This window comes from Balaenoptera borealis (assembly GCF_965194805.1).
Source record: "Balaenoptera borealis genome assembly, chromosome: 12".
NCBI classification, from domain to species: Eukaryota; Metazoa; Chordata; class Mammalia; order Artiodactyla; family Balaenopteridae; genus Balaenoptera; species Balaenoptera borealis.
This window is the reverse complement of record NC_138869.1, coordinates 101,633,423-101,655,157: the sequence shown is the minus strand read 5'-3', so window position 1 is coordinate 101,655,157 and position 21,735 is coordinate 101,633,423. Positions and strand designations below refer to the sequence as shown.

The following is a 21,735-nucleotide window of genomic DNA, read 5'->3' as shown; positions in this document are numbered from 1 at the left end:
TTTATTTATTTTTTAAAAATAAATTTATTTATTTTTTTAAAATAAATTTTTTTTAAATAAATTTTTTTTTTTAATTATTAGCACCTTTAATTATTTATTTATTTATTTATTTATTTTGGCTGTGTTGCCTCTTCATTGCTCTGCACGGGCTTCCTCTGGTTGCGGTGAGCAGGGGCTACTCTTCCTTGTGGTGCGCGGGCTTCTCACTGCGGTGGCTTCTCTTGTTGCGGAGCACGGGCTCTAGGCGCACAGGCTTCAGTAGTTGTGGCTCGTGGGCTCTAGAGCGCAGGCTCAGTAGTTGTAGCGCACGGTCTTAGTTGCTCCGCGGCATGTGGGATCTTCCTGGACCAGGGCTCGAACCCATGTCCCCTGCATTGTCAGGCAGACTCTTAACCACTGCACCACCAGGGAAGTCCATCATAAAAACATTTTAAATAAAATTATATTTTGTTTGTATTTATAGATATAAATAATAAGTATATCAATAAATAATTTAATTATTTAATATAAATTTGATAATTTTATACAAATATATCTTTATATTTCTTTTTAATAATAATTATTATATTTGGATAGTACTTAGTTTGCAAAGGAACTTCTAACACATTATCTCCTTTAATTCTTATAAGAATTCTATTAAGGGGAGGACAGTTGTTCCCATTTTGCAGACCAGAAATTTAAGATTAAAATAAGTGGCTTGTCCAAAGACAAATATTGCATATACCTAGCAAGAAATAAGAATGAAAAGAGGGAATTCCCTGGCTGTCCAGTGGTTAGGACTCGGCACTTTCACTGCCAGGGCCCAGGTTCGATCCCTGTTCAGAGAACTGAGATCCCGCAAGCCGAGAGGCGCAGCCAAAGAAAAAAGAAAAAAAAAAAAGAATGAAAAGAAACATCTACAGGGAAGTAGGGGGAAGCAGAGGTAAGATTTATGTGGTAAGCTTAGATTAAATTGAACCTAGTTTTATGAATTCTTCATTTGATTATTGCAATAACAGCAAGTGTTCAGAAGATGAAACTTAGCTAATTCTAAGTCTCATTAAGCTTGGGGAATGATTATATAATTGGACCCACCCAGGAATTTTCTCTCTTGTTCCTTATGTCATCTGGATACTTAGCCCATTTTCCTGAAAACGTTGGCTTTTCCGTGCGAGCCGAAGGTACAGAAAAGATCAGGAGAGTAATGTTTACTGAACATCTGCCCATGGGTCTGCATTATCTCAGTTTAATCGTCGCAAGAATCCTGTTGGGTCGGTATCTAAATTCACATTTTACACGTGTGAGGATGGGATCAGAGGGGCTGAGTGACGTGTCCTGCTCCAAAAGCCGGAAGCACAGTAAAGGAGAGAGTGCGTGCAACGGGCACCTGGAATTCTACACGCTCAGAACTCAACCCATGCTCGCCTTTGTGTGCCCCTCAATCAACAGCGCCCTCTGTTAGCTTAGACCTGCCGGCCGGCTGCTCTCTCCTCAGTTCTCACCACCCCCATCCCTCCAGCCCTGGAGCTTGGTTTCCAGAGTCGAGAGAACCAGGTTGGAATCCTAGCTCCTCCATCGCCAGCCTTGTGACCCGACGACTGGAAAGCCCAGTCTTAGAGTAGCCATGCAGCATAGATGTTGAAAGCTGGACCCTGGAGCCAGACTGCCTGAATTTGAATCTCTGCTCTGCCATTTACAAGCTTTGTGACTCTGGACAAGTTACCTAAATGTGGGAGCCTCCGTTTCTCCATCTATAAAATGGGAGAAATAATGATATTTACATCAAATCTGTGAGGCTTAGATGAGTTTGACCAGTGCCCAGCACATATTTTGAGTGTTAGTTTTTATTGTTTTTACTGTTATTATCATTATTATTTTCTTCATCTGTAAAATGGATATTCATTCAATAAATTTATTTTATTTTATTTTTTATTGAAATATAGTTGCTTTACAATGATTCAGATATATATATATATATATATATATACATATATACGTATATATATGAATATATATCTATATATATTCTTTTTCAGATTATTTACCCTTATATGTTATTACAAAATATTGAGTATAGTTCCCTGGGCTATACAGTAGGTCCTTGTTGGTTATCTACTTTATATATAGTAGTGTGTCTATGTTAATCTCAAACTCCTAATTTATCCCTCCCCCTACCCCAATAAATATTTACTGAGCACTTAGACACTGTGCTGGGTACTGAGAAATAATAGTGAATAAGTATATAATAGTGAATAAGACAAATAAGGCCCCTACTCTCATGGAGTATTCTAGAAGGAGGAGACAGGCAATAAAAAGTAGACAGATAAGATAATTAGAGATTCTAAGTGCTATGAAGGAAACAAGCAGGCTGACGCAGGAAGGGACCTACTTCTTAGTGAAAGTAGCACATGAACTGCACCTCCAAAATGAGAACAAGCCATTGGAACAAGAAGGAGGTTCCAGGCAGAGGGATGAGAGATTGCAAAGGCCCTGAGGTGAGCAAGGGCTCCATGTGTTCAGGAGCCAGAAAAGCAGCCAAGGGGGCGGGGGTGAGGGCTGGACCTGGCATGACGTGGGCGAGGCCCTCATGTGATGGTCACGGGGATGCCTTGACCTGGCAGCACCCGGTTCATAGGGTTGTGGGCAGAAGACGCAAGGGGATGTGTGCAAGGGCTCGGCTCCTGCCAGGTACAGGGTAAACGGTTAGTGAATGGGATCTGGCTGTTGGCCTCCTTTCCATGGCTGGTGCTGCCATCCCTCTCTCTCTTCCTCTCTCTCCTACAATAGCCTAATTTCTTTCTAACTACTTTCCCTGATGCCATTCTTAGCCTGCTTTAATCCATCCTCCATAGTGACAGAAAGACCTCGATAAAAATGCACGTCGGTCTCATGATCACGTCTCTCTCCTTCTTAGAAACCTCCTGTGCAGCCCCGCCACATACAGCCTCACGTCCTAGCCCCTTTGCTGGAAGGGAGCTCATTGCAGCGTGACCCCTTGACCTCTGCAGCGCCTTCTCGCCCTATGCTCCGCCCCCCCATCCCATACTGCACACCAGCTGTACCAGACAACTCGTGGGTCCCAAATGTGCCACTTTCAGCCTCCCTGCCTCGACGCATGCCAGCTCCCCTCCAGAATGCTCTAGAACGCTCTTCCTCCCTCTCCCTCCTCTGATTGGCACGGGCATTTCTTTGAAGATTCAGCTTAGAGTCATATTCTCTAAAGAGCCTTTCTTAATTCTCGCTCCTGTGGACTCCATCCCCCTGTGTCACATTGTACTACTGTTAGTCTTGCAATGCTGTGTTTGTGCTCCTAGTGGCTTCTAGACTGACCTGCAAGGGTAGCACCAGCACCTGCTAATTTCTTCTTCCTCGTTCCTAGCACAACGCCTGGCACAGGAGCAATGGAGCCCTGGCTCCTCGGTGTCATTTCACTTGCACAAACTCAACTGTATTCTCTCTCTCTCACACACACACACGTACACACATGCACACTCACAGTGTGTGTAAGTCTAAATGGCCATCCCTCTGCCGCCCTCCATTCCGCCCAATGAGTCTGGGGTCCACAGTGAGCATGAGGTGGATTCTGCATTCCCACGATGGGTCTTGGTTCCCATGCTCACGGATCTTAAAGGTACAGTGTGCGTCTCATGACATAGCTCCTCAGCTCAAATTAACTTCTTCATCTGGTGCTCATAAGAAGAAACCACCATCTGGGCCAAGATGAAAAGGAAAATTGTCAGCATTGGAATTATGGAGAGAATCCGTGTCAACTTAATATTCTCAAAGGATTTCTCCAGAGGAATTTTGACTGTATGCTGTCTTCCCTGTACATTTTGGCTTTGTAACCTAATCTCCCAGTAGGATGTATACCTTCTCTAAATGTTTGTTGGATTTATTGATTGGCTAGTAATTGGCAAAGTATGGGCACAAATTCAGATCATCCTATTTCTAATCTAGTGTTCTGCCCCCATCCTCAATGCAATGTATAGAATCGCTCTTTTTTTTTTTAAATAAATTATTTATTTTTGGCTGCGTTGGGTCTTCCTTGCTTAACATGGGCTTTCTCTAGTTGCAGTGAATGGGGGCTACTCTTCGTTGCTGTGCGTGGACTTCTCATTGCAGTGGCTTCTCTTGTTGCGGAGCACGGGCTCTAGGCGCACGGGCTTCAGTAGTTGTGGCTCGCAGGCTCTAGAGAGCAGGGTCAGCATAGTTGTGGCGTACGGGCTTAGTTGCTCCACGTATAGGATCTTCCTGAACCAGGGCTTGAACCCGTGTACCGTGCATTGGCAGGCGGATTCTTAAGCACTGTGCCACCAGGGAAGTCCCTAGAATCACCCTTTTCTAAAAGTTGTTTGTACTCAGAAAAGGCAGATAGGGTAAAAGTGCCACGAAGAGATGATTGTCTGAAGCCAGCAGTCTTGGGACAATACTTTGTCACAGAACTTTGAGCAATAACTTCAACATTAGGAAAAAGCTATCATGTGTTGCCAAGAGTGTTAAAGGGCAATGCTTTTATAATCCCTCTTTGGAAACTTATATTTAAATGGATTCTGTTCTTTTCATTTCTTGGTTACCAACTACTGAATTGAGACTTGGGTAACAGCTGATTTTAGAGCCACTATTCTCAGTGAAATGCAGAACTAGCGAGAGGGAAGTTTTCAGTAAACAACCCCCGTGAGTCTTTTCCCCAATTTGCTTTTTGGCTCTTGCTGTTCTCTCTCCCTTGGTGATCTCACTGGCCTCCAGGCTCATCACCGTTCCTGTCCTGATGAATCATGACCCTGCCTCGTGCTCCCAGGCCCTCTCTGCGTTCCTCCCAGGCCTTCGGGCATCTCTTCCTGAGGGTCCCACTGGCACCTGCTCAGGTGCCCCCGCTTCCATTGCCCTACTCCCCAGAAACCCCCTTCTCCAGAGCCTCTGGGACAGGCACTGCTGTCCTCCATGTCAGCCGACGTCTCCTCTTCCAGCCCCCCACACCTAATCAGCGCATTCTGTACATTGTGTGTGTGATAGGTTTCCAGTGAGTATCACCGATCGGTTCCATCATTACTGCTCTAACTCCAGCCCATCCTGCCAATCTCTCAAGTAGATTGTTAGACCCATCCATGTGGTCTCTCTGGCCCAAGTCGCCCTCTTCAAAACATTCTAACCCTCGACATATTTTTCTTCTAAGAATAACTTCTCAATTCCAAAAGCTTCAGTGACATTTTTCAATAGCTTATTGAATTATTCAATACACACATCTCAACGTGGCACGTTGGATGTTGGATGGTTGCATATCCCTGTTGAAAATCACATCGATATCACTGATTAATCAATTCCCACGGCTGCCTTCCCTGAAAGGAACACTCCAGAAAAACCACGCCTAGTGTTCCTGCTTCTGGTACTTTTTTTCTTGTCAGTCTCCTTCCTTGGGTCATTCTCCTCTGTTTCTCCTATTTAAGTAATGGCCTGAATAGGTCTGCATCCAATGCATTGTCATTTAGGGAGTGTTCCCTGATTTTTTTTTTTTTTCTCTATTGTACATTTTGTAAACCTTTGTTGTAACTCCTTTTTTTTTTTTGGCTGGACCGCCAGGGAAGTCCCAGTTGTAACTCTTTTATGCCATTCTATAATCTTCTTTGAACTATAATTATGAATGTGGATATCATATTACCCTGACAACTGTTATCTCTTCAGGGTCTTTTACATTTTTGGCAGCTCAACATAGGGCACATCCAGTGGGATAAGAATAAATATTTTCTGAACTGGAAATAACTGAAATAACATTTAATATGCCCCTCAGCACTGCTGCCGACTCAGCTGCAAATCACCCCCTCCACCGCCCCCTTCACCACCACTACACACACACACACACACACACACACACAGCCTAGATTCCTTTGCCAAATCTTAATAGGTCAGCTTCAGACAGCATCTTCCAGCATGTTCAGTTTTTCTGGGAATTTTCCTGAAGTCCTTTCTGCCCCTAGTCAACAGCAATGGCACTGTTCTCTCTCTCTCTGTTTTTCCAAAGCGTCTTGCTCATCTTGGGAATGCTTCTCAATGCCAAGTTCATCCTGGGGGCAGCACCAGCTCAAGCCAGACTGTGCTTCAATCCAAGGCCCACCATCTGTGAGCTTAACCAATGGGCACCTAACTCTGCACCAAAGAAGTAAAAATAACAGCCTAACATCAGAGGACCCTATTTTAAAGACCAGATCTGGGTTTTTACAGGGCTGCTGCTCTGATGGCAGTAACCCATCATTTGGTGAAGCAAATGGCCCTGCTAAGATTTTTAGTGATTTTTCTCTGGGTCTTGGAGTGGGCAATTTGCAGTCTTAGAAAGCTACATCCAAAGCAACAGTTATAGGGAATTTCCTGCGCTGTGCGGCCAAAAAAAAAAAAAAAGGAACCCACTAAGCAGCAGTTACTTTTCTAACTGACCTTTTCTCTTTTTTTTCATATTCATTACTTGTATATTCATCATTACATCATTACTGATTGCTTGACTTTATTTAGATCAAGAATGATATGAAAGCACGCTGACTGAACTTAAGGTAAAGAAAGCAAACATTCTGAGAGCCATTTTTTTACATGAACATGGATTATACCATTTAATGCAGACCCAAGGCCATGCAGTTTTTGCAGGTAGATTTTACTTCCATTCAGACTCTTTTCATGTAGATCATAAAAATACAATACAGTGTGATGAGCCCAATTCAAAAATTACATGCTGCAGCCCATATTAACACTGACAGTTCCTAATAGAGGAAAAGAAAATTGAATTTTCTTTTTTTATTTTTGGCTGTGTTGGGTCATCATTGCTGCATGTGGGCTTTCTCTAGCTGCCGCGAGCAGGGGCTGCTGTTCGTTGCGGTGCGAGGGCTTCTCATTGCGGTGGCTTCTCTTGTTGCGGAGCTCGGGCTCTAGGCGCATGGGCTTCAGTAGTTGTGGCATGCGGGCTCAGTAGTTGTGGCTCGCAGGATCAGTAGCTTTGGCTCGCGGTCTCAGTAGTTGTGGCTCGCGGGCTCAGTAGCTTTGGCTTGCGAGCTCAGTAGTTGTGACTCACGGGCTCTAGAGAGCAGACGCAGTAGTTGCGGTGCACGGGCTTAGTTGCTCCGCGGCATGTGGGATCTTCCCGGCCAGGGCTCGAACCCACGTCCCCTGCATTGGCAGGAGGATTCTTAACCACTGCGCCACCAAGGAAGTCCCAAAAATTAAATTTTCTTGACCTAACTAACCAGTTCTTAATGTGGTTTCTCAACGCCTGTCTTTCATTCTCTGATCTGAATAGTACGTGACATTCTTTCTTGACATGCTTTTGGACAAAGCCATGAGTAGAAGAAGTTTTTTCCCAAATGTGTTTACCTTTTTTGAAAATTGAGATATAATTAAGACAAAATAGTGTATCAGTTTCAGGTGTACAACACAATGAGTTAATGTTTGTATATCCTGTGGAATGGTTACCACAGCAGGTCTAGCTGACATCCATTGCCACGCACGGTTGCAATTTTCTTTGCCTTGTGATGAGAACTGTTAAGATCTACTCTCTTAACAACTTTCAAAGATACAGTAACGTATTATTGACTACAGTCACCATGCTGTATGTTGCATCCCTCTGACTCAGTTATTTCATAACTGGAGGTCTGTACCTTTTGACCCCCTTCCTCCATTTTGCCTAACCCACCCCTGCCTCTGGCAACCACCAATCTGTTCTCTGTACCTATGGGGGGGGGGGGTTTGTTTTTTTAGATTCACATGTGAGTGAGATCATACCATATTTATCTTTCTCTGTCTGACTTATTTCACTTAATGCCCTTGAGGTCCATCCGTGTTGTCATAAATGGCAAGATTTCCCTCTTTTTTTATGGCTGAATGTATATGTGTGTGTGTGTGAATGTGTGTTCTCATTTCCTTCGGATAAATTCCCAGAAGTGGAATTGATGGATCATATGGTAGTTCTGCGTTTAATTTTTTGAGGAACCTCCATGCTGTTTTCCACAGTGGCTTTACCAATTTACATTCCCAGTAACAGGGCACAAGGGTTCCCTTTTCTCCACACCCTCGCTGACACTTTTTATTTCTTGTCTTTTTGATAAGAGCCATTCTAACAGGTGTGAGGTGATATCTCATTATGGTTTTAATTTGCATTTCCCTGATCATTAGTGATGTTGAACACCTTTTCATGTACCTGTAGGCTGTCTGTATGCCTTCTTTGGAAAAATGTCTATTCAGTTCCTCTGCCCATTTTTTAATTGGATTGTTTGGTTTTTTGCTATTAAGTTGTATGAGTTTTTTAATATATTTTTGATATTAACCTCTTATCAGATATATGATTTTCAAATATTTTCTCCCATTCTTAGGCTATCTTTTCATTTTGTTGATGGTTTCCTTTGCTGTGCAGAAGGTTTTTAGTTCAATGTAATCCCACTTGTTTTTGCTTTTTTGCTTTTTTTTTAAATTTTAAAAATTTATTTATTTATTGGCTGCGTTGGGTCTTCGTTGCTGCGCACGGGCTTTCTCTAGTTGCGGCGAGCGGGGGCTACTCTTGGTTGCGGTGCACGGGCTTCTCATTGCGGTGGCTTCTCTTGTTGCGGAGCACAGGCTCTAGGTGTGTGGGCTTCAGTAGTTGTGGCTCGTGGTCACTAGAGCGCAGGCTTGGTAGTTGTGGCTCATGGGCTTAGTTGCTCTGTGGCATGTGGGATCTTCCTGGACCAGGGCTTGAACCCATGTCCCCTGCATTGGGAGGCGGATTCTCAACCACTGCACCACCAGGGAAACCCTATTTTTGTTTTTGTTGCTTGTGCTTTTGGTGTCAGATCCAAAAAGTCATCACCAAGACCAATGTCAAGGAGCTTACCCCCCTACGTTTCTTTCTAGGAGTTCTATGGTTTCAAGTCTCACGTTCGGGAATTCCCTGGCGGTCCAGTGGTTAGGACTCCACGCTTTCACTGCCGAGGGCCCGGGTTCAGTCCCTGGTCGGGGAACTAAGATCCCACAAACCGCATGGCACAGCCAGGAAAAAAAAAAAGTCTCACGTTCAAGTCTTTAATCCTTTTTGAGTTATTTTTTGTATATGGTGTAAGATAGGGGTCCAGTTTCATTCTTTTGCGTGTGGCTGTCCAGTTTTCCCAGCACCATTTATTGAAGAGACTGTCCTTTCTTTCCAAATATATTTACTTTGTATCCACTTTAATGCCATGTTTTCAGAGAATAGATGATTGGAGGTTGTACTTTCAAAGCCTTTACCCTTGAGCTCTGTACTTACTTCCATGATATTCATTCCCCCATAATCTTTCTCTTCAGCCAGATTTAAAAGATCAGAACTTAACTGTGAAAATATCAGAGGATAAAACTGCGATCTTTCCTAAGCAAGCTGAAGATACTAAGATCATCCTAAAGGAGTTAGCTTCCTGCCATGATCAGCCCCCTCTTCTAGATATTTCCTCATCAGGCACCCCCTTTCCTAGCCCCAATCCTCACATAATTTCTCCTTCATCGAAAATCTGTAATTATGCCCTCAGTTCAAGTTGGAGCTACTTCTTTGAGCTCCTTGGGGTTCTACAGAAAAAAGGCCCTCCTGCCTAGGACTCCAAATGCCCTCCCATGTCCCTTATGAAAACGGCCCACCCCAGACCCTGAAGTCCCGGCTAGGTGTCGGGTGGTCTCCTGGAGAAGCTGAACAATTCCCCGTCTGGTTTCTCCTCCCTCGGGACCTTGGTCTGTCTAAACTAACTGCTCCCCACCCCACTTCGAAGAAAGCCTTCTTGATTTCTCTCTGGTCAGTTGTGCTATCACATTTTCAACTTTCTCCTGCACTTAATCTAAGCAAAACTCCCTAAAGCAGTTTTCCTGTAAAAATAGCCTCCTCTTTATTCTGTGCAGAATCTAGAAATATCACAACATTTAGAGCTGAAAGGAGCCTTAGGGAACATCTTTAGTTCCTAAAGTTGTACAAATATGGAAATTGAGAGTCAGAGAGCTCAAATGGCTAGTTGACTACACTGTTCCGTAAAATGAGTTAACATTTGCTCGCTTCATTGCCCATTTATTACAAATGTTAATAAAAGCATTTCCGTTCATAAGACCACATATTTTTCTATTAATTCCTTCTTTACAGAAAGAAGATGTGTCAAGTCATATGTGGTGTGGAGGGAGGGGATTTTAGATATAGTTAACACTGTAATAACAGTTATTTTCCTTTTAGGCTCTCCCTTCATTGTGTAGGTTGCTACTAACACATTCTTATAACCACTGGGGAACATCTGTGTAGTTAGAATGGTTTAAGTGTATTCTTTTAGGTTCACTATAAAGTTACCCCACAAATGTACATCATTTCGTCCTCATGCCTCAGTGGTTCAGGGATATGTTTGGAAGGGTCATGTAGAGTTTTTCTGCACTACAATTTGCAGACTTTTTATGACCTGCATGCACCTCTCACCCAGATCAATGGTTTCAGCATTTCCTCTCCTTCCATACTGATCAGTTATTGAACATCCTCTAGTTGGTATATCTTTCAGTAGTGAGGGCTTAGGACCGATGGTATCTAGGATAACCAATCCATCCTGGTTTGCCCAGGACTTTCTGAGTTTTAGCACTAAAAAAATCCCATGTCCTGGGAAATCCCTCAGTCCCGGGCAAACTGGACAGTTGGTCACCCTAAGTACTGCCCTTACACATTCCTGCTCATCTTTCCAACGCCCAAGGCATCTCGGGAACCGAGAATTAGTGCCCTAGATATTTATGTTCCACAGAACAGCACTGATCATTTACTGGAAGAAGAAGAAAAAAAAAGATAACTGAAACTACTCCGTTATGTAGGTTACAACATATTTAAGACACACTGAAGGGTAGTAATCAAAACTACACTATCAGACCTGAGACCCCTAACCAAAGCAGACCAGGACTGAGCCTACCCTATTTATAACAGTTTTCCCATTGTTTTTGAAGGGAAAGGATCGAGTTTAAGGATGTCATTTAAAGGGATGGATTGGTAAATATAAAATTTGAATCTAAAGCCACTTTAACCAGTGGGAGAATCAAATGCAAAGATTTTCTTCAGTTCAGTACAAACACAGAACATATCTTGGAGGCAAATTTTTTCCAGGTTTAATTTCTAGGAAAGCAGAAGAAACATCTGCTTTGGGGGATTTATCCCAGCACTCTGCCCTAACAAACTGTCTAAACTCAAATAGATGACAGGTTCTATGGGAAAGAAGCTAGTATGATAGTGGATTGAATAAACTGAAAACAAGTCAAGAATTTAATTGGGCTATTAAAATTATTTGTTGGAGGAAACCACTGCCTATCTCTATTTTAAGACTTTCGTTTTCTTTGAGTATCTTCAAAATACAGATCTCTGGTAGCAGCTGAATGATAAAATATTGTCTCTTAGCAGAAACATCTCCTTGCAACTTCAACTTTCAAAATTATGGGGGTGGAGGAGTTTGGCAGTACTTGGTATGAGAAGGGTACCAGAAGAATATCCCAGATTTGGAAAGATGTGGGACATGCAAGGTCTTCTCCTTAAGAATTTGCCATCTTTTTTCTCAGAGCACACATTTGGAAACAGAAAAGTTGTATAGAAAGACAAAGAGTCACCAATTCTGTCCCTTGAGATTTAACAGAATGTAGCCAAAGGTAAAATTTGTGTGTGTTTGTTTTTTGCTTTTGTTTTTGCTTTTGCTTGGACAACTGGAATTAAGTCTGGGCAGTTAACCACAAGAGGGAAACAAATTTGCTACCCAAAGGAGGCTGCTAGGGACGTAGGAAAAAGCAGTGTGATCTTGGAAGAATGAGGTGAAGCTGGGGTGACGGTATGCGGAATAGCATAGTAAAATACAGAAGGCTTCTTAGCCAGATTTACTTTCATAGACCTTCTATGACGCTTTTAAAAAAATTGGGACACTAAGGCACAGTGATCCCAAGAAACTTTCTTAAGGTCACATAGTAAACAGCAGAGCCCAATTTAAACCCTGTTCCAAAGCCTTGGTCTTCGCCAGCATGCTCTATCACAACCCTTTTGCAGGGTGCACCAGCTCGCTGGGTCTCTGAAGAACAGGTTCAAGAGACTGCAAGTGGGAATGAAGGGCAGTTCCCTTACTCTGGGGTGTAGGGAGAGGGCTGAAGGGGCTGGCGCTGCCTTGATGGCTCCCACCTGTACTTTGGGGTCTTTTAGGTGAAGAATGACCCATCAAGCACTACTGTTCTGCTTCACTGAAGGTACCTAGGAAGGTGGGTGGGTGCTTCAGTTTCTATATGAACCAAGTTTAGCAACAGAGAGAGATTCTGTAAGTTTTGTTGAGTACGCCTTCTGTGCAAGGCATTGCTCTAAGCTCTTTTTATGTACAAATCTATTTAAATCCCTTTGGAACACCATGAGATCAGTGTTCCTAATATATTTGTTTTACAGAAGAAGGGAAACCGAGGCATATAGCCCAGCGGTCTGTACTATAACCCCAACGGGGTATGCAAAGGGGTTCATGCAGGTACAAGGATGACCAACATTACCATTTTCCCTCATTTCACATTTCTTCCTCTGGAAAGTGATTGCAAAGACTCTCTGATATTACAAAATTTAGGCCTGGAGGAACTTGATTATTATCTAGAAAAGAAATCAGCCAGTGACATACAGCCTGGGGGCTAAATCTGGCCTATTTTTGTACTGGCCACAAGCTAAGAATGATCTTACATTTTTAAATGGTTGTAAAAAAAATAAAAGAAATTATTTTATGACATGAAAATAATAAGAAATTGAGATATTGGTGTCCATGAATAAAGTTTTAGCAGGACACAACCTCATACGGTTATGGCTACTTTCAGAACTTTCAGAACACAGTCATAGAGTTGAGTGGTTGCCTCAGAAACCAAAGGACTCTCAAGCCTGAAATATTTACTACCTGGCCCTTTACAGAAAAAGCACTGACGTCTGATATAGAAGCATGTGGTAGACATATTTGCCTAACATTTTTTTCAGAAAAAGTTTCATCAGAATTGTGAGTTTCCTAGATAATTTAAAGGCTGCCCTTTTGTGTACAAAATGGTTAATAAAAAAACCAACAACAACTATTTGAATAAACATATTTCAGAAATTCCTTTTTAAATAGACTATGCAAAATATATGTACAAGAATATATTAAGAAATTTATATTTCACTGAGCGTTCGTACTCTGCTTGTTTTCAACCCCAAAGCACTGGGTTGGCCTTCACAGTTTTCAAGCCCTTTCATTAACTTATTTGATAATTTTAAATACTAGAGGTATTGATCTATAGTAATAAAATGGTCATGGGGCTGTACAAATGCCAGTCATTCTTTAATTGAATGATCTTGCACTGTTTTTGGAGTTTTTCTTTTCTTTTTTCTTTTTTAATTGAAGTATAGTTGATTTCCAGTATTATGTTAATTTCAGGTGTACAGCAAAGTGACTCAGTTAAATGTGTGTGTGTATATATATATATATATATATAATTTTATTTTTAGACTATTTTTCATTATAGGTTATTACAAGGCATTGAATATAGTTCCCTGTGCTATACAGTAAATCCTTGTTGTTTATTTTATATATAGTAGTCTGTATCTGTTAATCCCATACTCCTAATTTATCTCCCCCCTTTCCCCTTTGGTAACCATAAGTTTGTTTTCTATGTCTGTGAGTCTGTTTCTGTTTTGTATATAGATTCATTTGTGGTAATTTTTAGATTCCACATGTAAGTGATATCATATTTGTCTTTGTCTGACTTACTTCACTTAGTATGCTATTCTCTTAAGTCCATTCATGTTGCTGCAAATGGCAATGTTTCATCCTTTTTTATGGCTAAGTAATATTCTATTGTGTGTATGTGTATATATATATATATATATATATATATATATATATATATATATACCACATCTTTTTAAGCCAATCGTCTGTTGATGGGTACTTGGGTTGTGTCCATGTCTTGGCTATTGTAAATAGTGCTGCTGTGAACATTGGGGTGCATGTATCTTTTCAAATTCAAGTTTTCATCTTTTCTGGATATATGCCCGGGAGTGGGATTGCTAGATCATTTGGTAGCTCTGTTTTTAGTTTTTAATGGAAACTTTGGGAGTTTTTCTCAAACCTACTTCACTCTTGAGCGTATCACTTATTGCTGACAAAAGGGTGCCCAATCTACCAGTTCTATATTCCTCTTCTAATTTGTGATTTCTTATCTGCTTAGATCTGAGAAAGTTTGTTAAGATTGTGTCTAAACTAAAAGTGAATAAGCTAAGCCTCAAGAGAGCTTCAAATACAGGAGCTTTGATGCTTAAACCAAAGATGATAAACTGCATCCTGGGGGCCAATGCAGTCTTCAGGGTGCATATGTGTGCATGCACGTGTGTCTTAAAAATTTGTTAATTACTTGATAACATTTAAAGAGTTTGGAAATTTTTTAAAATAAAATTCAGATTTCTCCTTCCTCTTCAAATATCTGAGGAGCTGGCAGCACTTGCCCCATGACCCCACGTTATTCAGGGCTGACTTTGAGAGGGAGGTGCTTGCTTTAGGTGGGGCAAGCACCTTAAGGCTCTTTACCACCATCTGCACCCTCCCTCAATGTCCACAGCACTGTGGCCAAGTGTTTGCTGCCGCTCGTGAACTCACTAGCCCTGTTTTTCTTGCCCTCCACCAGCTTCACCAACTTTTTTCACTTACTTTTCTTGCTTACCTGCCTGTACACATTTGAGTGTGTGAATCCAGCCTACCATGTGTGATCATTATTTTGGTTGCTGGGAGACCTTTTCTTGTTTACTTTCTGGGTCTCACTTCTGGCCAGTGTTTGAGGTTGTCAGAAGGACATCACCAAAGCCTTCGATGGGAAGCAGGATGGTGTAACCTTGGGAGAGATGAGATGGCCCAGCAAAAAACATTGCCTTGATTCAATAGCCAGTAATTGTGCCGAAAGAAGCAATCAGAGGTAAAGGAGAGCTATAAGGACTTGGGAACAGGTCAGGCCCAGACTGTAGCCCTGTCCTTACAGGAAGTCATTCACGTTTGCCTCTGAGAGACCAGCGGGGGTAGAGACACAGCCCAAATGAGGTTAATGAGAACGAAAGTGACTGTAAAGGAAAAAATATCCCACCGTGTTCTCCAGAAGCCCCCCTCCCCCCCCATAGCCTAGCCTTTTGTTTTAAGGTTTGAGCCAAGCTAATTATGTGTTGTTAGTGGCTGTCCTTGTTCTGTCTCCTTGATTGTGACAGTAAAGGTTATCCTGGGGGCAGAGAGAGGCAGGGAGTGATACAAAATGTCCACTTGACGACTGTTTTCAATATGTTAAGCCAACTAGAGTGAAGAGAGCAGAAATCCTGTCCTGGTTGGAAGTTAATAGCTTAGCCTGCCCAATTATTTGCTGGAAGAAACTTCCTTTTCAGTTGCCACAGATACCGGGCCAAACAAACCTACAGCTGGGCCAACCGCTAAAAAAGGCATCACATTCTAATCTCTGGCTGTTCATCTAAATCACTGTAAATAAGGCAGAACAGACTAGAGAAGGGGTTTGGGATCCTGCTATTTTGAGCTGTTAATCACATTGTACCCCCTTCTCATTTGCAACCTGCTTTGACTAAATCATGATGAAAGATTTGTTGAGTTCGCTTTGCATTGGCATTGGATCAGAGCTCCACCTTGTAGGATCAAGGGTCGAGACAAAAGGAGGGGGCAAACCAACAGAACCTGCAATGAGAACCCTTTGCGCCCACTTCCCTCTGCCTCTCCTCCCAAGTCCTGCTGATTCCTGCAATTTACTTCGCAGAAAAGGGTGTGGGTCTAGTAAGAACGAAGGGAACTGAAGGTATCAAAGCAGACTATTCAGTGCTTCCCTTCATGAACCCACATTTCTACGATCCCCCACCCCAGGGGGGTGAAAGAAGATAATGATGGGGAAGGAAAAGAGTGAAATTTAACCTTCATTCTTTTAGAGTGGCAATAAATCAACCCATCCGAAAGCCTTAAGAATGTAAATGTTTTTCTTTTCCATTACTAAGAACAGAAATCAAAATATCAGTTCCTTAACAGGGTCAGAAATGTTGGATGTTTTTCGAAAGGGAAACAATAACAACAATAATTGCTAATGCTTATTGAACATATACGAACAGATACATAAACCCTGAACAAGAGTTATCTCACTTAATGTTCTTAACAACCACGTGATATAGGAACCACTGTTATTTCCCATCTTGCATACAAAGAACCTGATGCTTAGAGAGGTTAAGTAGCTACCCTGCTCCTATAGCTGGTCAGTGACCAGCTGGGATTTGAAGCTAATTAGACTGGCTCCAGTATCTGGACCAGGGAGCTGCAGAATTAAGGCTCTGGCTTCTATCTGGCTGAATGACTTTGAAAAAATTATTTGTCTTGGTCTTAGTTTGCTCATCTGTGAAATACAGAGTTGTGTTAGGTGATCTTTAAGATCCCTGCCAACTCTTTGGGCCTATCTCCAAATCAGTATCTGTCATGTTGACCGAAAACAAATCGCACAACCTAAAAATTGAGAATTATGTTTTATTTGGTGGACATTCTGAGGACTTCAAGCCTGGGACAGCTCCGAAGAGGTCAGGGAGGAACCAGGATACACAGGAGTTTTTGCAACAAAGACCAGGGAGTTGGACGATCAAAACATTACTGTTAATTAAAGAAAACCAGGCCTCTCAAGTAAATGAATTTAGCGCTTTCCTATGTATGCGAAGATGCAAAAGTTTGGGCTCATCGAAATCATTCCTTTGATATGTACCTCAGCTCTCTGGGGCCAGTATCCTGTGCTTTCTCATCCTGAGTCTCCTCAGGGTGCACCACTGGGGGTGGCTTCATGGCAGGCGTCCTGTTTCCATCTTGAGTTCCCTCAGGGCTCACCATCAGGGGCGGCTGTCACGTGATGGCTTGATGGCTGCAACATCCTTTGTTTACTGATAGGGCAGGCAACATTTTTCATTCTCAGTCACATCCATGCTACTGTTGTCATTCATTAGTCCAGAGCTGTAGGACATGAAGGGGTGGTGTGGGACGGGAAGGGACACAGGGAGATTGCTGCGTTACACACCAATGTCTTCCTAACAGAAGCAGCTGCTTCAGTTGCTGCGTCATGCCCAGACAGGTAGGATAGTTGGGTTGACTGCGGGAGTGAGATGGGAGCAGGGCCACTCTTAGCTCCTGTGGCTGCCAGAGTCGATCTGTTAGTTGGGCCAGTAACTTTCCTCCAGAAGCGTCCTTACCACGGGCATTAGTCTGCAACCCACTCCATGTTTGCTGAGCACAGGAGGCACCTGGCACAGGTGACCTAGGAGAAAGCATCTGCAATGTGACCAGACCTGCTGGGCTTCTCTTCCTGGCGCCCCTGCATTACACTGACGGATACTTCCAGGAATTTTGCGGCAGCCCTGGAAGCCTTTGTTCTTTCTTCAGAGTAAGGAAGTGGGAGAGGGGGTCGGGTAGAAAGGAGAATCTTTTGAGTTCTATGAAACGACCTCTAATCTTAAGATGTCAGGCTTTTAAAGAGACCCAGTGGCTAGTCACTCCACATATGGTAGATAATACTGTGTCAACAGCTCAAGTTATCTGAAGCTCTGTGTGAAATGGGAACCAACTCTTGCTCTCTAGGAACAATTGGTATCACCTTTCTCCCAGGGAGGCAAACTAAGGTGTGTTTATTTCGTTTATGCCTCCACACCCACCCTTTAATGTCAAAAGTCACTAGATTCCTTCTACCCTCATCCCATGCCCCCAAGAGTGTCATTCTTATTTCCCTCTACTCACAGCCTGCACAGACATATATGTGCTATGTAACATCATCAGAAATTGTCTGATTTAATTCAGGGAACACCTACCTCTCCATCAGACTTTTTTTTTTTTCCTCGCCTCTGATAATCTTCTACTTAGGCATGTTGCAAGGGCATTTTTCCTTATCTGTGTCTATATATGCCCAGACGTAGGGATAACACTGAAAGGAAAAGAAGTGGCAGAGAAACAGGAAGAGAAATAAACCCCTAGGAGCAGCAGTCCAAAGGCTGTGGTTTCCAAGGACTGCTAGCAGGTAGCGGGGCTAACCAGAAAAATGAGAACCACTTAATTCGAAAAGGAAGGGGAAAGCCTGAGACGAGAAGGGAGATCAGATCGGAATAGATTGGATGGAGGGGGTGGGGTAAAGCCAGAGAAACAGCCTGGGTGAAAGGAGCCGTCATTCCAGCCCAGAACGCAATTTACTAAGATCCACTGGCGTCTTGTATGCAAATGAGAAGGGCTTCCCGGAGGCTGGGCTGAGCCAGACGCATTCTGCTAGCAGCCGGGATTCAGCACCGAGGACTGAAGACCAGTGCGCGTTAAGAAGTATCTCTGGCCATCACCAAGAGAGGATGGACGCCACCCAGAAGCAGAGAATAAATGAGGATTAAAGGACCCGGGAAAAGGAAGCCCTCTTGAGAAACTGTTGAAATTCAAGATTGGCAAAGGAGGTTCAATTCAACCTCTTCACACTTGTGGTTTCAGGAACCGATGGTTTCTCAATCCCTGGAGAGAGACTCCTTCCCCCGGGAAGTGAAAATAATGAGCTTTTGGAGGTATTGCTTTTTTGCTTTCACGGTGGTCAGTGTGGTTATTTTTGTGATACTTTACAATAGCCAATTAAGCCAGCCAAAAAGTTACGGGAAGCTGAATAGTTCCAATGAAAGGGATTTTAGGATACGTGCCTGTAATTACGCCTTAGAAGATAAGTCATCCTTTTTGTGGGAAAAGACACTGACATCACCTGTGGGAAGTGTCCCTTGCAAGGACTACCTGATCCAGAATCACTACATCACAAGCCCCCTGTCGAAAGAAGAAGCTGTGTTCCCTTTGGCATATGTCATGGTCGTCCATAAGGACTTCGATACTTTCGAAAGACTCTTCAGGGCTGTCTATATGCCCCACAACGTCTACTGCGTTCATGTGGATGAGAAAGCCACAACTCAGTTTAAGAAATCTGTGTGGCAGCTACTGAGTTGCTTCCAGAATGCTTTTCTTGCTTCAAAGGTAGAGCCTGTGGTCTACGCAGGAATTTCCAGGCTCCAGGCTGACCTGAACTGCCTGGAAGACCTTTTAGCTTCTGAAGTTCCGTGGAAGTACGCCATCAACACCTGTGGGCAAGATTTCCCCCTGAAAACCAACAGGGAGATCATTCAGTATCTGAAAGGATTTAAAGGGAAAAACATTACCCCGGGGGTCCTGCCTCCCAATCATGCAATAAAGCGGACTAAATATGTCCACCGAGAGCACTTAGGCAGAGGTGGCTCTTTTGTGAAAAATACTAATATTTTGAAAACCTCCCCTCCACATCAGCTGACCATCTACTTTGGCACTGCCTATGTGGCCCTTACCAGAGAGTTTGTCAAGTTTGTCTTCCAAGACCAAAGGGCCATTGATCTGCTACACTGGTCCAAAGATACCTATTCTCCTGATGAACATTTCTGGGTGACACTTAATAGGATCCCAGGTAGGTACAAATTTCCATTCCCATTTTTTCTTATCCATACTCAATTGAGTTTGCTAACATTCAGCTGCTCTTTGAAATTATTTGGAAAAAAAATAAATAAATGCTTAGAAAGCTATTAGTCTGCTTGCTTTTCAGTGACAGTTTGGTGACAGCTCTACTGTCTTATAACTGTGCTATATAGAGATGGAATAAATATGCCGGGTTCCCGGAGTTCCGGCAAAACTACCTTTGAAGGTGTAGCACATGGTTCCCGACCTTTGGCTCAGTGTTTTTTCTTTAAATTGAGGTATAATTGACATACAGTAGCTCAGTCTTTGGAATGAATGTCTTTCGTAGTCCTTGATAAGCACAGCTATAACATAATGAGACTGATTTTGAATAAGCATTCTAGAATTTATGAGTTGAAATAGGTAGTGTTTCTTTCAGAGGCTGTTACACAGTATTACACTGATGCTCAAAGTTCACGGGGCTGTTTTCAGAATCTCTGACTCCTCTTTGGATGTTTCCAGATTATCCCTGTGGCTTAAACGTTTCTAGTCTTAGGCCTGAACAGGTGTCCAGGTCTCAACCGACTGGGTCCAGTAAATCTAGTCTGATATTTTATTGCCTGGAAGAATGGGTAACAATGAGTTGAAACATACGAGAGAGATTCTAGCTGGAGTTGACCCAAAGTCAGTTCTCAATTTTTTTTTTTTTTTTTTTAAATAGGGAGCATTTTCTTTTTTCTTTTTTTTTTTTAAATTTTATTTACTTATTTTATTTATGGCTGCGTTGGGTCTTCGTTTCTGTGCGAGGGTTTTCTCTAGTTGTGGCAAGCGGGGGCCACTCTTCATCGCGGCCTCTCTTGTTGCGGAGCACAGGCTCCAGACGCGCAGGCCCAGCAATTGTGGCTCACGGGCCCAGCCGCTCCGCGGCATGTGGGATCTTCCCAGACCAGGGCTCGAACCCGTGTCCCCTGCATTGGCAGGCAGATTCTCAACCACTGTGCCACCAGGGAAGCCCCAGTTCTCAATTTTTAAGTCCCATTTTCTTATTAGAAATTTGCATTTGCAGCCTCTTGTTTTTATATACTGTGAAGTCTTTCCCGTTGTTCATGATAATTTGGGGCCAAGGTATGAGAGGCATGCAGGCAGAAAACAGCACCAAATCCCATTTTGATTTAGGACTGGGTTTCTTTTCAAAATTCTGTTTTCCATATGTTGTCCAGGAAGACCTGTGTGACCCATAGGGCCTCTTCCTAGTGATGTCTAATGCACCGGTGTCTACTTTTGTACCAGCGCGGGTGTGGGCGTCAGCTCTGTGGGGAGGTGACCCCGTGTCTGCCATGCTTGAAATACCTCCCAGCTCTTGTCTGTAGCATCGTTATTGTTGACACATATGGGTGCTACCTTCACACCTGAAAGTAGACTCAGAGCAATTATTAGGTGGCTCAATGACTCAGCAGCCCTAAGTCTAGAATGATGGTTATAGAAACCTACTTAGAGAAGGGCAGGAAAAGGAACTGCAAGGTGGCTGGGGACAGAGGCATGCAGTTAATTTCAGACGATACTAGATTAACAGTTCACAAAAACTTGCAGGAGGGGGAGTGAATCAACATTTATCACAGTGAAGCGAGCATCCGAATTATTCACAAAAAACCATTTCACACACGTGTAAACATACTATACGTGGCATCTGACACTGTTCTTGTAAATACAGTTTGTGCCAGGTGTGTTACGCTCTACATCATCTCTTTGAATGATGAGAAAGCCTCATTGCTATCCTCGCGGACAGAGGAGGAAAATGAGGCTTAGAGACAGTGAAGTATGCGCTTGTATCACACAGCTTGTCCAAGGCAAAGCTGAGATCTGATTCTGGATTCGTGTGGCCTGAAGTCTGAAGTGTTCTCTTGCACCAGGAAAAGGAATAGTCGTTTTTTCTTTCCTGCGTAGCTAAAGCAAATTCCATGCAGAACTCCAGAAAGGTAAAAAAAAGGTGAGGTTGGGGAAAAAGTGCAGAGGGCAATGGAAGTAAGCCCCACCTGACCACTCTAAGCTGGAAATAAGGTTAGCAGGGATATGGGTGTGTGTGTGTGTGTGTGTGTGTGTGTGTGTGTGTATTTGTGTTTTGGAATCATAGGAAGTGGTCCTGCTGGAACCAATTGCCACACCCCACCCAGGCTTCTGTGCCTGCTTCCCCCAGGCCCCATCCAAAACAGGCTTTGGTCTGGCTCTCCCTTCTCTGAGCCAGTGGAAGTGGAAAGCGTTCCTCAGGTAATGTGCTCACAGAGGCTGGCGGGCGAGGAGCAGGCAG

At 43.0% G+C, this 21,735-nt stretch overlaps 2 protein-coding genes across 4 annotated transcripts in view; one reads left to right on the top strand and one right to left on the bottom strand.

Annotated features, from left to right (window-relative positions):
• The window catches only part of LOC309608220 (uncharacterized protein C6orf52), a 391,220-nt gene that overhangs the window by 308,826 nt on the left and 60,659 nt on the right, over positions 1-21,735 (bottom strand). The window lies entirely within an intron of this gene.
• The window catches only part of LOC309608210 (N-acetyllactosaminide beta-1,6-N-acetylglucosaminyl-transferase), an 87,497-nt gene that overhangs the window by 38,451 nt on the left and 27,311 nt on the right, over positions 1-21,735 (top strand). The window contains exon 1 of one of the 3 annotated variants that reach the window (XM_082347764.1): positions 108-19,443. The exons of the other annotated variants lie outside the window; for them this stretch is intronic. Coding sequence (XP_082203890.1) covers positions 18,468-19,443 — 976 coding nt within the window. The 5' untranslated portion in view covers positions 108-18,467. Of the gene's footprint in view, positions 1-107; positions 19,444-21,735 lie in introns of those variants that run through there. 3 annotated transcript variants of the gene reach the window in all.